The sequence below is a fragment of the Scyliorhinus canicula genome, chromosome 14, assembly GCF_902713615.1.
Source record: "Scyliorhinus canicula chromosome 14, sScyCan1.1, whole genome shotgun sequence".
Classification (NCBI taxonomy): Eukaryota; Metazoa; Chordata; class Chondrichthyes; order Carcharhiniformes; family Scyliorhinidae; genus Scyliorhinus; species Scyliorhinus canicula.
The window spans coordinates 107,546,580-107,560,639 of NC_052159.1; the positions used below are offsets into that span (position 1 = coordinate 107,546,580).

The 14,060-nt window shown below is 44.7% G+C and overlaps 1 protein-coding gene and 1 long non-coding RNA gene across 2 annotated transcripts; one reads left to right on the top strand and one right to left on the bottom strand.

Moving 5' to 3' along the window:
* Positions 1–214: 214 nt before the first annotated feature.
* LOC119977341 lies at positions 215–8,228 on the bottom strand. The gene is made up of 2 exons (XR_005463178.1): positions 8,022–8,228; positions 215–574 (listed from the first exon to the last, which is right to left on the bottom strand). It is a non-coding gene; the product is annotated as an uncharacterized LOC119977341 (long non-coding RNA).
* On the top strand, positions 6,349–12,619 carry LOC119977340 (protocadherin-8-like). Its single transcript, XM_038818135.1, has 4 exons — positions 6,349–8,903; positions 9,012–9,097; positions 10,276–10,412; positions 11,927–12,619. Exons 1-4 carry the CDS (start codon positions 6,495–6,497, stop codon positions 12,160–12,162), a joined length of 2,868 nt encoding a protein of 955 aa, XP_038674063.1. The 5' UTR covers positions 6,349–6,494; the 3' UTR covers positions 12,163–12,619.
* The last annotated feature ends 1,441 nt before the right edge of the window (positions 12,620–14,060 follow it).

Consider the following 14,060-nt stretch of genomic DNA (forward strand, 5'->3'; position numbering starts at 1 on the left):
TGTTAAGAATCCAACGTGACCCACTTTTCGACTTTTTGTTTCAGAATGTTTAAGCGATTCTTGCAATCATTAGCCAGCTTTATCCAGTCACTGCTTCTTCCAACTTTCCCTGAGTGTGGTGGATTGTGTTGCTCATATTCCAAAATGTTAATTTGTTTCCATTAAGTGGCTGGGATATTCGACCCATATGCAAATCAATTATCGACAATCACAGTTCTTTCAAAAATATCTTACTGTTTATTATTAATTAGTAATATTTAACCAATGGATGGCATTTAAGTCCAGTCCCTTTCGAATAACTGAAGAGCACAGATGTGCACAAATATATCCATACTAAGGGTGCTTTGATCTCAATTACATAAATTCAGATGACAAGGCTTCTACATTCTGAAAGACACAGTCAAAGCTTCCGAGATACCGAAGCTTCAAGCATTTGGTGCCGCTAAATTGAGCTCAATATACAGTGTAACACGAATACTATCACGCGACCCGTTTCCTGGTTCTTTAGCTATTATGGCAGATGGTTTCATTCCCTAGGGTTGAACAATCCGAACCGCCTACTGATGTTTTGTCTCTGTGTAAAAAAAAAAGCCAAGTGTTAGCGTGCACGAAAGGTGGGAAATAAAGTCCCGAGATAGGCGTAACAGGCATATCTGTGGGGTGGATCACTAAATGTATTTTAATATCCAACGCAATTGTATTCAATTCAGCACACATCATCGTTTAGTCAAAGAGTTAGGGCGGTTGATTGTGTCGGCTTAGAAATACAGAATGGATACATGTGGCGATTGCTCATTATATTAAACTTAGCGCGGGTCCTCTGTGGAAATTGTCGAGTATCCTTTTAGTTTGAGGCATTGAAATAAAACAGACATTGATGCCTCAAATGGGGTGCCCTGCCAGGCTATTATAAACGTACTGCTAACGAGACTTTCATAAGCGATTGAACTAATCTGGCCATTGAAACCTCGCTAAATCTGCTAATGCTTAAACTAAATCCCATTAGAAACGGTTGTTCTTCACCTGCCACTATTTTCTATTCAGGCGACTTGGGCCAAAGAGATCGGCTAGAAAAGTGATATACACGAACAAAAAATAACAAAGAAGTATTGAAGCGAAATTCAGCATTTCTCACAAACTACGTTAGCGCATGCAAAACCAAAATATAAAGCTGAAGTTCGGTATGGGACTGGTTTGTAAAATAAAGTTCCAACCAGGCTAACTAATCTAGTTTTAATGGGATTTTAAAAATTCGTGAAATGCTTACATAATTCAATTAGCACATATGGTTTACTACTTTAACAAGTGAAATTAACCACTCAGTTGTATCAAACACTTACGAAAATATCTCAAAAGAATTAAAGTGAATGGATTATCGACAGCTATCTGAGCAACCAACATGGCAAAAATACAATCTGCCAAGTTAACCCTGCAAAGTCCTCTTCATTAACATCTGGAGACTTGTGCCAAACTTGGGACAGCTGTCTCACAGAACAGTCAAGCTATAACCTGACAATCATATTCACAGATTCATATTTTTCAGCCCAGACTCCCCCAGCACAAGTCCTGGGGGTTGTAGAGTTAGGAAGACGTGGCCCTTAGAGATGTTAACATTGCCTCCAGTCCCCATGAAGTCTCATGGCATCAGGTCAAAGATGAGCAAAGAAATCTGCCAATTACTTCTTGGAAGAATCATTGAAGGTGGCAAGGGCACAGATTAAACTCTGGTAAAGGACTTTAAATCCATCACTAAAAGTGGCTCAGTAGCACCATGACAGGCCGAGTTGGTCAAGTGCTGAAGGACATATTTGCCAGACTGAACTTCTAACAGGTGGTGAAAAGTCTAAGATGAGTGAGAAACATACCCAACCTTGTCCCCATCAAGCTATCTGTCACAGGTGCATCTGTTCATAATTGTTGGTGAGAGTGGTCACAGCACAGTCCTTGTGCAAACAAACTGCCATCTTCACACCAAGGGCACCATTCAATGGCACGCCTATTGTATTGAATGGGATAAATTCAGTACAGGCTAAGCAGCTCAAAGCTGAGCATCCAGCAAGTGTTGGGGTCATCAGCAGCAAAATTGTATTCTACCACAACCTGTAACCTCATGGGCAGCCACAGCCCTCATTCTACAATTAATATCAAGCCAGGGGACCAACCTGATTCAATGAAGGTTATAGGAGAGGATTCTAATTGCAACACAAGGCATACCTAAAAGTGAGCTGTTAACCTGGGGAAAGTACAACACAGAACTGTATGTCTGTTAAATTGTAGAATCAGCATGCTATTGACTGAGTAAGCAATCCCACAACCATGTGCTCTGACAAAAGCTCTACAGTCCTGAATAGTAGTGGACTCAAACTAACAGGAGGAGGAGACTCTGTGAACACCGTCACCCTCAGTGATGATGGAAACCCCATGATTGCAAATAATTTAACCTTGTCTTTTGCACTATCTTCAGCCAGAAGTCCAAGTGAACAATCCATCATGGTCTCCTCCGGAGCTCCCTGTCATCACAAATGGCAGCCAATTAGATTCACTGCACGTGATATCAAGGAACAACTAAGTGTACTGAATATTGAAAAGCTATGGACCCTGACAGCAACCCAGTCATAGCACTGAAGTACATGCTCCAGAATTAGCTGAGCCTCAAGCCAGTACAGCTACAACACTAGCACGTACCCAACTAAGTGGATAATTGTCCAGGTACATCCTGTCCACAAAGAGGACAATCCAGTCAAATACCATCCCATCTGTCTAATTTCCATTAACGGCAAAGTGTGGTGTAATCTACAATGCTATCAAACTGCACTTACCAATAATCTGCTCAATAAAAGGACAGCAGGAGCACAAAAATATTATCACCTGCAAGTTCCTGTTAAAGTCACCCATCATCCTGGCTCCCTCATCATCTTACTCACAACAGCACCACGGGTGCAGCAATTCATGGAGGCGACTCACCAATTATACCTTTAAAAACTGTGTTGAACATTGTCCCTACATTCTCAAGGGCAATTAGGGATGGGTAATATATGTTAACCTTGCCGGTGATGCCCATATCCCATGAAAAAGTAAAAAGGTACAAGCATTAGTGAACATTATTTACAGCTTGAACTACTTCCATTCATCCAGTGTCTTTAATATCACAAGTAAACATTCTAATGTGCCTGGTGAAGGTAGGCTATTGAATAAAAAGTGACCCCAAGGCACAGAAGGAGATATTAGGATGACTGATCAAAGACTTAGTCAAAGAGGTATGTTTTGAGGAGTAGCTTAAAGAAACAGAGTTAATGAGGTTTAGGTACGTAATTCCACAGCTTAAAGCTTAAGTAGCTGAAGGCACAGCCATTAATGATAGAGCAATGGAAATTGGGGATGTATAAGAAATCAGAATCAAAGCTGTATAAAAATATTGCAGAGTTGTCGGCCCAGAGGAGGCTAGAGAGTGCGGGAGGGAAGAGGTCACGGAAGGATTTGAAAATGAAAATTTTAAATTAAAGCATTGCCAGAAGGGGAACCAAAATGGGTCAGCAAGCCAATATGTCAGGAGTCATTGATGAAAGGGACTTATGAGTCAGAATACAACATTTTGGATGAACTCACCTGGATGTATAGTGCAAAGTTGGTGACAGGCTAGAAGAGCACTGGAATATTAAAATTTTGTAGGTTAGAGGTAACAAAAGTATGGATGAGGATTTCAACAGGAAATGGGCTGAGTGAGGCATGGAGATAGGTGATGTTACCGAGGTATAAGGCAGTGTTAGTGCTGGCAAGGACATATTGTCAAAATCTCAACTCGGAGTCAAATGGGATAAGGTAACAAATGGCCTAATTCAGTCTCAAACCATGATGGTGTTGGGTGTTTTACAACAGAGGCAACTGAAACAATGGCTTTGATATTCCCAATATCGAGAAAATCTTTGCTCATCCAATCCGGATGCTCAGGAAATCAAGGGATGTGGGAATAACGGAATTGAGATAAAAGATTGACCACGCTTTTACTGAATGGCAGAGCAGGCTCAAAGGATTAAATGGTCTACCACTGCGTATATATTATTTCTTATATACGTCAGACAAGCACCATGTCAGAGAGCGTGATGCTGAGGTAAAGCTGAGTATCAACAGGACATATATGGAACCTGACATGTTTTACATTGATGTCACCAAGTTGCAGCATTTAGATGAGAAATATGTTTTTTTAAACTGAAATTAGAGTTGCGCATCTTAATGGATATGGCTTATAGCTTTAAAATGTGAAAATAGTTCCATACATTAGTGCTTATGGTTTCCAGTTTTAATATGGGAAAGCAGGATCATGTACAACGGAGTTTCTGATTTACAGCTTTAATATATGAAACCCTTCTAAACTTGTTCTGCCATTCAAATGGACTGTGACTAATTGGTATCTTATCTGCATCTGGCTGCTTTGATTCTGCAAACCTCAAAACTATTGCCTGTTAAAAATCTATCAATCTCAGCAGTGAAATTTTCAATTCCCCTAGCCTCAGCTTTTTTTTGTTGAGATTGCATCCTTGTGCCTCCAGTGGAGAAAATTGTTTATTTTGGTCTACCATGTTAACTTTTTAAATCATAACAAATCAGTGCAGTCCTCATAGTTCAACCCTTTCAGCCCCACATTTCATTCTGATGAACCTGCACTACACCCACTCCATGGCCAATATATCTTTCCGGAAGTCACAAACTGAACAGTGTGCTCCAAACAAGATTGAACAAGAGCATGATATAACTGTGACACAACTTCCACCACGAGGAAAGACTGGACAGGTTAGCCTTGCATCTACTTGGATTTAGAACAATACCAGGTGACTTGATTGAAATGTACAAGATCCTGAGGATACTTGACAGGGTGGATGTAGTAAGGATGTTTTCTCTTGTGGGGGTATCTTGAACCAGGGATTACTGTGAAAGCAAGGGGTCAGCCATTTAAGACAGAGTTGAGGGAAGAAACATTATCTCACAAGGGTTGTAAGACTTCAGAACTCTCGTCCTCAAAAGATGATGGAAGAAGTGTTTGAATATTTTTAAGACCGAGTTAGATAGATTCCTAATAAGCAAGAGGGTGAAAAGTAGACTGGAAGTGGAGTTGAGGTTAAGATCAAATCAGCCATGATCTTATTGAATGGTAGAGCAGGCTCGAAGGATCAAGTGGTCTATTCCTGTTCTCAATTTGTACGTTTGTATGTTGGACAAGCAGCTTGACAAATCAGAGGCAGTAGTAGAAACACAAAAAGGCAGTGGTGGAGATAGAACACTTACAATTGGGTGTGTTTCCAAATTATTTGCCATGGAATAGTGTGGAGATAAGGATTATAAGTTATCAACAAGAAACTCCAGGGATCAGTGTGGGGACAGCAAGAGAAGCTAGAGCAGGGGATGGGATTATCTGGCTATGATTGAATATGTAAGAGAGTGAAGCAGGTGAGAGGAGACCAATTCCAATCCAACTGGACAAGGTTGGTAGCATGGTAGCATGGTGGTTAGCATAAATGCTTCACAGCTCCAGGGTCCCAGGTTCTGCACGTCCTTCCCGTGTGTGCGTGGGTTTCCTCCCACAGTCCAAAGATGTGCGGGTTAGGTGGATTGGCCATGCTAAATTGCCCGTAGCGTCCTTAAAAGGTGGGGGGGGGGGGTTGTTGGGTTACGGGTATGGGGGGGGGGGGGTTGTTGGGTTACGGGTATGGGGGGGGATACGTGGGGTTGAGTAGGGTGATCAATGCTCGGCACAACATCGAGGGCCGAAGGGCCTGTTCTGTGCTGTACTGTTCTATGATGGTGTTGGCAACTGCATTAAAGACTGAAGACCGATCAAGGACGATGGGCAGCGATCATGCACCATTATAAAATGCACAACAACTTTAATATCTGAAACTAGTTACGATAAAGATCAGTAATACATTGTTTCTGATTTATAGTTTTGATATGCAAGAGAGTTAGCGATATCAGTTCCTATATTTATAGCTCTAAGATGTGAAACTATTTATGCACAATTAGTGGTTTAGAATGACAAATGAATCAATATATATTAAAAATGCATCCACTCTTGAAAATGCTAATTATAATCATTCAGTATTGCAATGTTCCAATTTAAACATGCTTTCTAAGTGATGAATATGTACACTTATTTAAGTTGGGACATTACAAAAATGCAAAATAATATTTTGCACATTTATGGTTTCTAACTTCACCAGAATCGATCTTCATATCCTCATGCATAAAACGGTTTGTCCAATCGCGAAGTATGATTGGCTGGCCATTGTCAAATTTACATACACTTGTCAATAAAAAGCCCGGGGGGCCCATGGAAACTCCACACTGGACATTTATTCTCAAGTCAAAATTTGGACAGATACTTTAACCACTCAAGTTACGATCTTCAAAGTACAGACAAGGTACTCCGAACACGTAAAGGGTGCGAATTCTCAGACTTGGAAAACAAATTTCAGTCAAAAGTGAATTACTAAGTTGCGAAGATGACTTTCGAAAAGGGCAGAGGCAAGTTTGCAGCACCAGTCTGCAGTCACTTTTTCGACCTCTGCTCCCTGCTCCTTGTACTGCTTCTTGTTCCCGTGAGTGACGGCAAGACGGCCAAGTATTCCACCTACGAGGAAGAATTGCCGGGCACCGTGATCGGAAACCTAGCCGCAGATTTAAAGCTCACGGCGGCTGGCGGCGGCCCGAGCGGTTTCCGATTGATGCAAAAGTCCAACTGGACCCTGGTCCTGGTTGGGGAAAGTGACGGGCAGCTGACGGTCGGGGAGCGCATTGATCGAGAACAGCTCTGCCAGGAGCAAGAGCCCTGCCTGCTCGTCTTCGACGTGGTGAACTTCTCCCGGGAGAAGTTCCTCCTCATCCACGTGGAGATCCAAGTGAAGGACATCAACGACAACGCCCCCGAGTTCCCCCAGCCCGAGATGGCGGTGGAAATCTCCGAGAGCTCGCCGCTGGGGACCCGGCTACCCCTGGAGCCGGCGCTCGACGCCGACGTTGGCGCCAACTATCTACAACTTTACCAAGTGTCGGCGAACAGTTACTTCAAGTTGGAGGTGCAGAGCAGGGCGGACGGGGTGAAATGTGCCCACTTGGTGCTGGTGCAGCAGCTGGACCGGGAGACGGAAGCCGAGCTGAGCCTGGAGCTGAGCGCCCAGGATGGAGGGAGGCCACCCCGTATAGGGAGAGCCAAGCTCCAGGTCAGGGTCCTGGACGCGAACGACAACCGGCCGGCCTTCGAGCAGAGCTCCTTCCTGGTGGAGCTGGACGAAGACGCGCCGCTGGGCTCGGTGCTGCTGCAGCTGGAGGCCGTGGACCCGGACCAAGGCCTCAACGGCGAGGTGCTTTACGGCTTCGGGCCAGCGGTGCCCGCCGACGTGCGGCGCCTCTTCCGCCTGGACGCGCAGTCCGGCCGCTTGACCCTGGAAGGGCCGCTGGACCACGAGAGCCGGCCGAGCTTCGAGCTGGACGTGGAGGCTCAGGACCTGGGAGCAAAGCCGAGCCGGAGCGGCTGTAAGGTCACCGTCCGCGTCCTCGACATCAACGACAACGCGCCCGAGATCAGCATCACCCCCGCGGCCTCCAGCAGCTCCGGCCTGGCCGCCTACATCACCGAGGCGGCGGCCAAGGGCAGCTTCGTGGCGCTGGTCAGCACCTCGGACCGGGACTCGGGCCGCAATGGCCGCGTCTCCTGCACTCTGTACGGACACCAAGACTTGGAGCTGCGGCCGGCCTACGGCAACTGCCACATGATCGTGACGGCGGCGGCGCTGGACCGCGAGCGGGAAGCCGAATACAACCTGACGCTGGTGGCCGAGGATCAGGGCCCGAACCCCCACAAAACCATCCGGCCCTACACCATCCGGGTGGGCGACGAGAACGACAACGCGCCCTCCTTCTCCCGCAGCGTGTACCGGGTGTCGCTGCTGGAGAACAACCAGCCCGGGGCCTACATCGCCACCGTGCTGGCCCGCGACCCAGACCTGGGCCACAACGGCCGCCTCACCTACCGCCTGCTGGAGCCGGCCTCGGGCCGACTGGCCACCGTCGACCCGGCCACCGGAGCCATCTACGCCGCCCGCTCCTTCGACCGCGAGTCGCTGCGGGAGGCCGAGTTGCGGGTGGAGGCGCGCGATGGCGGCTCGCCGCCGCTCAGCAGCTCGGCCACCGTCAGCCTGAGAATCGCCGACCGCAACGACAACGCGCCGCTCGTCACCCAGCCGCTGCCTGGCAACGGCTCGGCCGCCGACGTCATTGCGCTGCCCGGCCGCGCGCCCGCCGGTTACCTGGCAACGCGCGTGCGGGCCCGGGACGCGGACCAAGGCCTGAACGCCAGGCTGAACTACCGGATCGTGAGCGGGGAGGAGGCCGGACTCTTCACCATTCGCACGGACACCGGAGAAATCTACCTGGGCCGCCCGCTCACATCCGCCACCGGGCCCCTGCGACTCATCGTGGCCGTGAGTGACAGCGGCCGGCCGCCACTGTCCGCCACTGTCACCCTCAGCTTCACGGCGGGAGCGGCGGCCGAGCCTCCCGGGGGCGGCGGTTTGCCGGGCCCGGGGAAGCGGAGCTGGGACACGTCCATCATCATCATCGTGGTGCTGGCGGGCGGCTGCGTCGCCTTGTTGATGGCCATCATCACCATCGCTACCGCCTGCGGCAAAGGCAAGGAGCCGGGAGGTTGGGTCAAAGCCTCGGCGTCGGCGGCCAGAGGGAACCGGGACAACTTCCCCGCCAGCCTCGGCGTACAGCGGTTCCCGGGCGGCGGCGTCTCCTCCATGTGCGGCTCGGAAGACACGGAAGGTGCTGGAGCCGCGGCCTTGGAAGCTGGCGGAGAGACAGCGGGTGTTTACCTGTCAGGAGAGAGCCGCAGAGCAGCGAAGCCGGAGGTGAGGATCACTCTCACTTGCTGCACACTGACCACATTGGTGACATTGGCCCTGAAGGGAGCTTTATATTCCGTCACTCACACACACTTTCTTTTTCTGTTTTAACAGTGTTTTCCAACTGTGTCGGCCTTTGGTAATCAAACTCCTCATCCCATCGCAATCTGGCAAAGCAAGCCATTGGCTTTAAATAAAAGGTAAGCACTTTTATTCAAAGAGAAGGTTCACCAGATTGATTCCTCGATTGAGGAGATTTTCTCATGAGGAAAGGTTGGGCCTATACCCATTGGAGTTTAGAAGACTGAGAGATGATCTTATTGAAATATATAACGTTCTGAGCAGGCTTAATAGGGTAGTTGCTGAAAGAATGGCCCAGATCCTCCAATGGCAACAGTGCCAAATGTTGAGATTTTTTGCCACTGTTGCACATGAAGGATCTCAGGAAGTCCTGACCTGTGCACTGTTTACCTGGGAAGTTTAAACTTCGCTGGGCAGAATTACACTGGGCCCCCAACCCTCATGAGAATGTCTCCAACACTGACCTTGGCATTGGGTTTCTTGATGCCTTGTACTCACACAGAAGTTTACTCCAAATTACTCTGGGTTGACAGTGATCAACAGCAGGAGTAAAAACCACCAAACATGAACAATTAGCAGCCGCACACCAACCCCCAAAGTCTTTGAATCATTAGGACTAGTGAAAAGAAAATTCTTAAGAACTTTGAATAACTCGCCAGGACACTGCAAGAATGCGAGATTTTAAGGGGAGTTGCCTGAGCTCATGTCACCAAAAGAGGCGTGGCCTTGTCATTTCTCCTGGCCAGTCCTCTGTGCAGATCCCGGATGATGACTCACTCAGGGACTGTAAAGGGTGGTTGGAAGGACGAGAAGCTCAAGGGCACACCTTTACTTGCAGTCAATAGTAACCCCTGTGTCACTGCCACTGACCAGAAGACCTGGGCCAATGTTTCTCTCATGGGAGAATCTAGAATTAGGAGGCATTGTTTCAAAATAAGCTGCCTCCCACATAAGACAGAGATGAGGAGGGATTTCTTCTCAGAGGGTTGTTAATCTTTGGAGTTTTCTACCCGACATACAGTGGAGACTGAGTTATTGGCTATATTCACGGCTACACTAGACATACTTTTGAAATGTAAGGGAGTCAAGGGTTATAGGAGGCAGACAGGAAAATGGAGCTAAGGCCACAATCAGATCAGCCACAATCTTACTAAATGATGGAGCAGGCTCAACTGATCAAATAGACCACTCCTGCTCCTATTCCTTAAGTAAAGGACCAAGTTATTGTTACATTTAAGTAGTATATCCTTTTGAACAGTAGATAAATAATTGATAAACCTATGTGATTTTCTTTCAGCGAACTTGCACATCAAACTCAGGACAGATACAGCGGGAAGGACAGTGGGAAAGGCGACAGCGACTTTAATGATAGTGACTCTGATATCAGTGGCATCGGTCTGAACAAAAGGAGTGTCCTCAGTCAAAAGCACAATGGTGAGCCAACAACTTCTGGCACAATTTTAATTAATACATCTCTGGGATAGCCTGCAGAAGTGAATTATGTGATGGCCCAGTTGTAAAGAAAGCTTTCAATGTGAAGCAAAAATTGAAATATGATTTGAATAAGGTCACATAGTGGGAAACGGTTGAGACCACCTTGAAGAGATAGTTTCACAATGTTTATAATTTACATTGGCTTGATCATTATAACTATTGTGCCCATGGAGAATTTAAAATTTTGTTCTTAACCTCTTTATGTTAGCATATTTTGTTAACATGAAGGTAACATTTGCAGTTAGGTCTTTCCGAGGTGGATTCTACAGCAGAGGAGGAGGCCATTTGGCCCATCTTGTCTGTGCCAACTTTGAGTTATGTATTATGTCCAACTCCTCTACACATTCCCCGTAACTATTTTTTCTTATTTATTAAATCTATTTGGCATGATTATCAACCCTCTCACCAGTAGAACAGTTTCTCTTCATCTATTCTAGCCTTCATAATTTTAAAATCCTCCATTAAATTCCCCCTCCAACGTTCTTCAAGGCTTCCAGTGATTGTTGTCTTTATTTGTAAAAATGAAACTTGAGAAGATTAGAGGAAAATGAACAAGCTAAAAGTAAATCAGAATTTCTTTTTTAGTTGGAACTTTGCTTAAACTCCCAAGCAAGTCTATCCATTCTGCCCTGAAAAACCTGAGAGTCAAGTATTTTTTGTTAAACTCTTACATTCAATTACTTTAATTCCATGTTTTTCATTTCATACCAATATTTTTCCTCACATTTGAACTTACCTATCATACTTATCTCTAGTTTACACATATTGTGCTCCCTGCCTATCTAATTTGTAGTGTTGAAAAAGTAAAGGACACTTTTCTTAATTAATAATAATTAATTAATTATGTTTCACGCTCGGATTGAATGGATACTGTACCCACTGCAATCTGATGTGAAATGACCTTTATCAGAACTTAACTTTAGTGAAGACATGAACCAACTTGCTACCTGACTTCCTAATTACACTGCCACTTTTGCATCAATGCACACATAAATTTCACATTTATGTGAAAGTAGCAACATAACCTTATCGTTCAGGGCACCACAATTTGATGTGCACATGTGCTACCTGTTTGGAGAAGAAGGAATAAACATCAGTGAATTTGCGGTTTGACACAGAATAAAATTACAAATGCCATACACATTTATTGAGGAATTTAAATGCTGATGAATTTATCGAGAATCACCCTATTTGCCAAACAAATATAAGCATGGCCTTTATTCCTCCCTCCTTTTCGGTAGCATTACATGAAACAGATGCCACATATAACACTACCTCCCTACGCCAGGATAATTAGAATTTAAAAAAATATTCAATTAGTGGAGTTTTAATTAGAACCGTCAAGGTCTGAGGAAGTTAACATATAATTGCTGTGAGCTTCAGGAAACTGCACTGAACAAGTAATATTGCGGTTAACAGAAGAATGAAAAGTATTGATTACTTCTCTTGGACAGGTTTATGGTCCTGCACCAGTGAGTGCAAGATCCTTGGCCATTCAGATCGCTGCTGGAGCCCATCTTCTCGAGGGCCAAATACCTATTCTTCCACAAGTTCTTCTCAGCACAATACTATTTTGGGAAAAAGCACTTCACTCCCTCCAGATCTACTCCGGAAAGATACGTACTATCAAGCACTTTTACCAAAAACAGCGGGTCTGCAAAGTGTGTATCAGAAGATTGCATGTAACTAATCTGAAACTGTAATTACTGTATTGTACCACAACATTATTCTGTGGGACCCACAGGGCCACGCTCTGCCAAGTAATAACTCACTGATCAAGGTATCCAGCACACATTCTCAAATCTGAGCCGACAATCATAAAATAGGTTTACTGATTTTTTTAAAGTATTAAAATAGTGCAGTTTGTTCATTCTGTATATAATAGCAACAGTTTATTTTTATATTAAATGCTATGTGATCTCTAATTTATTCCACTTGAAAATCTCTTTTGAATATAATGTATAGATGATGCAGAATGTGTAAATATCAAATAAGACTTTTAAAAATTGTAATTTTTCTCTATTGTTTGGTGACACTTACAGATTTTATTTTATTATTGTGTTCTATTTTCCATTATTTTAGTGGATAATTTAATGGTTTGTAAGTAAAGCCTTGAAAATATGGAAATAAAAATTGTGTTTTATTTATATATATATTTGTTCCCCACTATTTTCTGAATGAATTCCTTTTTATGACATGAAGTGCTCCTCTTTATTCTGGAACTGACTATTCAAAAAGTGACCCTGAATATTATGGTATAGTACAGAAGAGCATGAAGAATATGAGTGATGTATTGCACAAAACCTTTAAGGGATATACAGGGATGTATCAACTACTGATTGAATACCGTTGGAAAATGGATTTGCCCAACTTTGGCAGCGATCCAAGTTTGAAATCAAAACAGAATGCCAGGGTAGCAGATCAGATCCAACACTTCTGTTAAATTTTAGCTGTGGCTCATGGTAATGCTTTTTCTTTGAAGTCAAGTCTGTAGGTTCAAGTCCCATCCAGAAACCTTAACAGAAAATCTGGTGTTATGGACTAGGGTTCAGAAAACACCAAAGTATCTTATGGAGTTCACCTGACCTACAACTGTTTATTGATTTTGGTTATGATGAGCACAAGAGCCTGCCTTTCAAGTGTTATTCAACAGAGTTCTCAGGTGCTTTTAATCAAAAACATAAGCTTTATTCTAAGAATTTGTACAAACACACAGTAAGAATTATTATCAACTACGAACATAAAGACCCCACACAGCTGCAGTAATCTATGAATAACCCTTAATGAATTTCCCCTTAACTGTTCCAATTCAATAACAAGATCCCATAAACAAAACAACCCTTTTTAAAGGTGTCGCACTCTTACTGGTATGAGACTTGTTAGTGATACTCTGTTCCCCTTCTCAAACAGCAGGTTTGAATTCCTTCCAGAAAACAATTTCTCTCTTAAGTTATCAAGTAGTCTGGAAACAGCTTTTAAAGTGAAGATAGAGAAACACTTCTTTCAACCTATGCAGTTCAAAGCAAAAGTAAAACCCACAGAGCCACAAACCAGCTCCAAACTCAAAGCAAAAGTAAAAGCTCACAGTGCCACAGCCCAGCTCCACCCACACAATGACACCACTGAAGGCATGTGGTAAAACAAACATTTCTTAAAGGGACACTCCCATGACAGCAGCATTTAATGTTATTTGGTGGTGGACAGAGCATTTTAATTAGAAGGGAGGGTTGCCCCTCTTGCCTTCCTGCCTCAATCCTGATTAAGTCCATGGTAGAAGGCCTTTCTGCCCCACTTCCCTGAAGTGGGAAATTAATGCTCACTTCAGGGCCCCATCTGTTATTATCCCAGCGGTGGGTGGAGGTCTCATCATGTGGGGAGCATGACAAACAAACTATTATTGTGGCTTGCAGGTTCCTGGGTGGAGGAATGGAGCCCCTCATTCAAAGCCACGAAGTGCCTGAGAGGCACCCACTCCCTGCCCTTGCTGCCAAACCCCCCAATCCCACTGCTACTATCACTCATCTGTAGCGTGTTCCATGGACGCTCTGATTTGTTTAGCAACTCTTGCCTTTGATTCCAGGGGTAGCT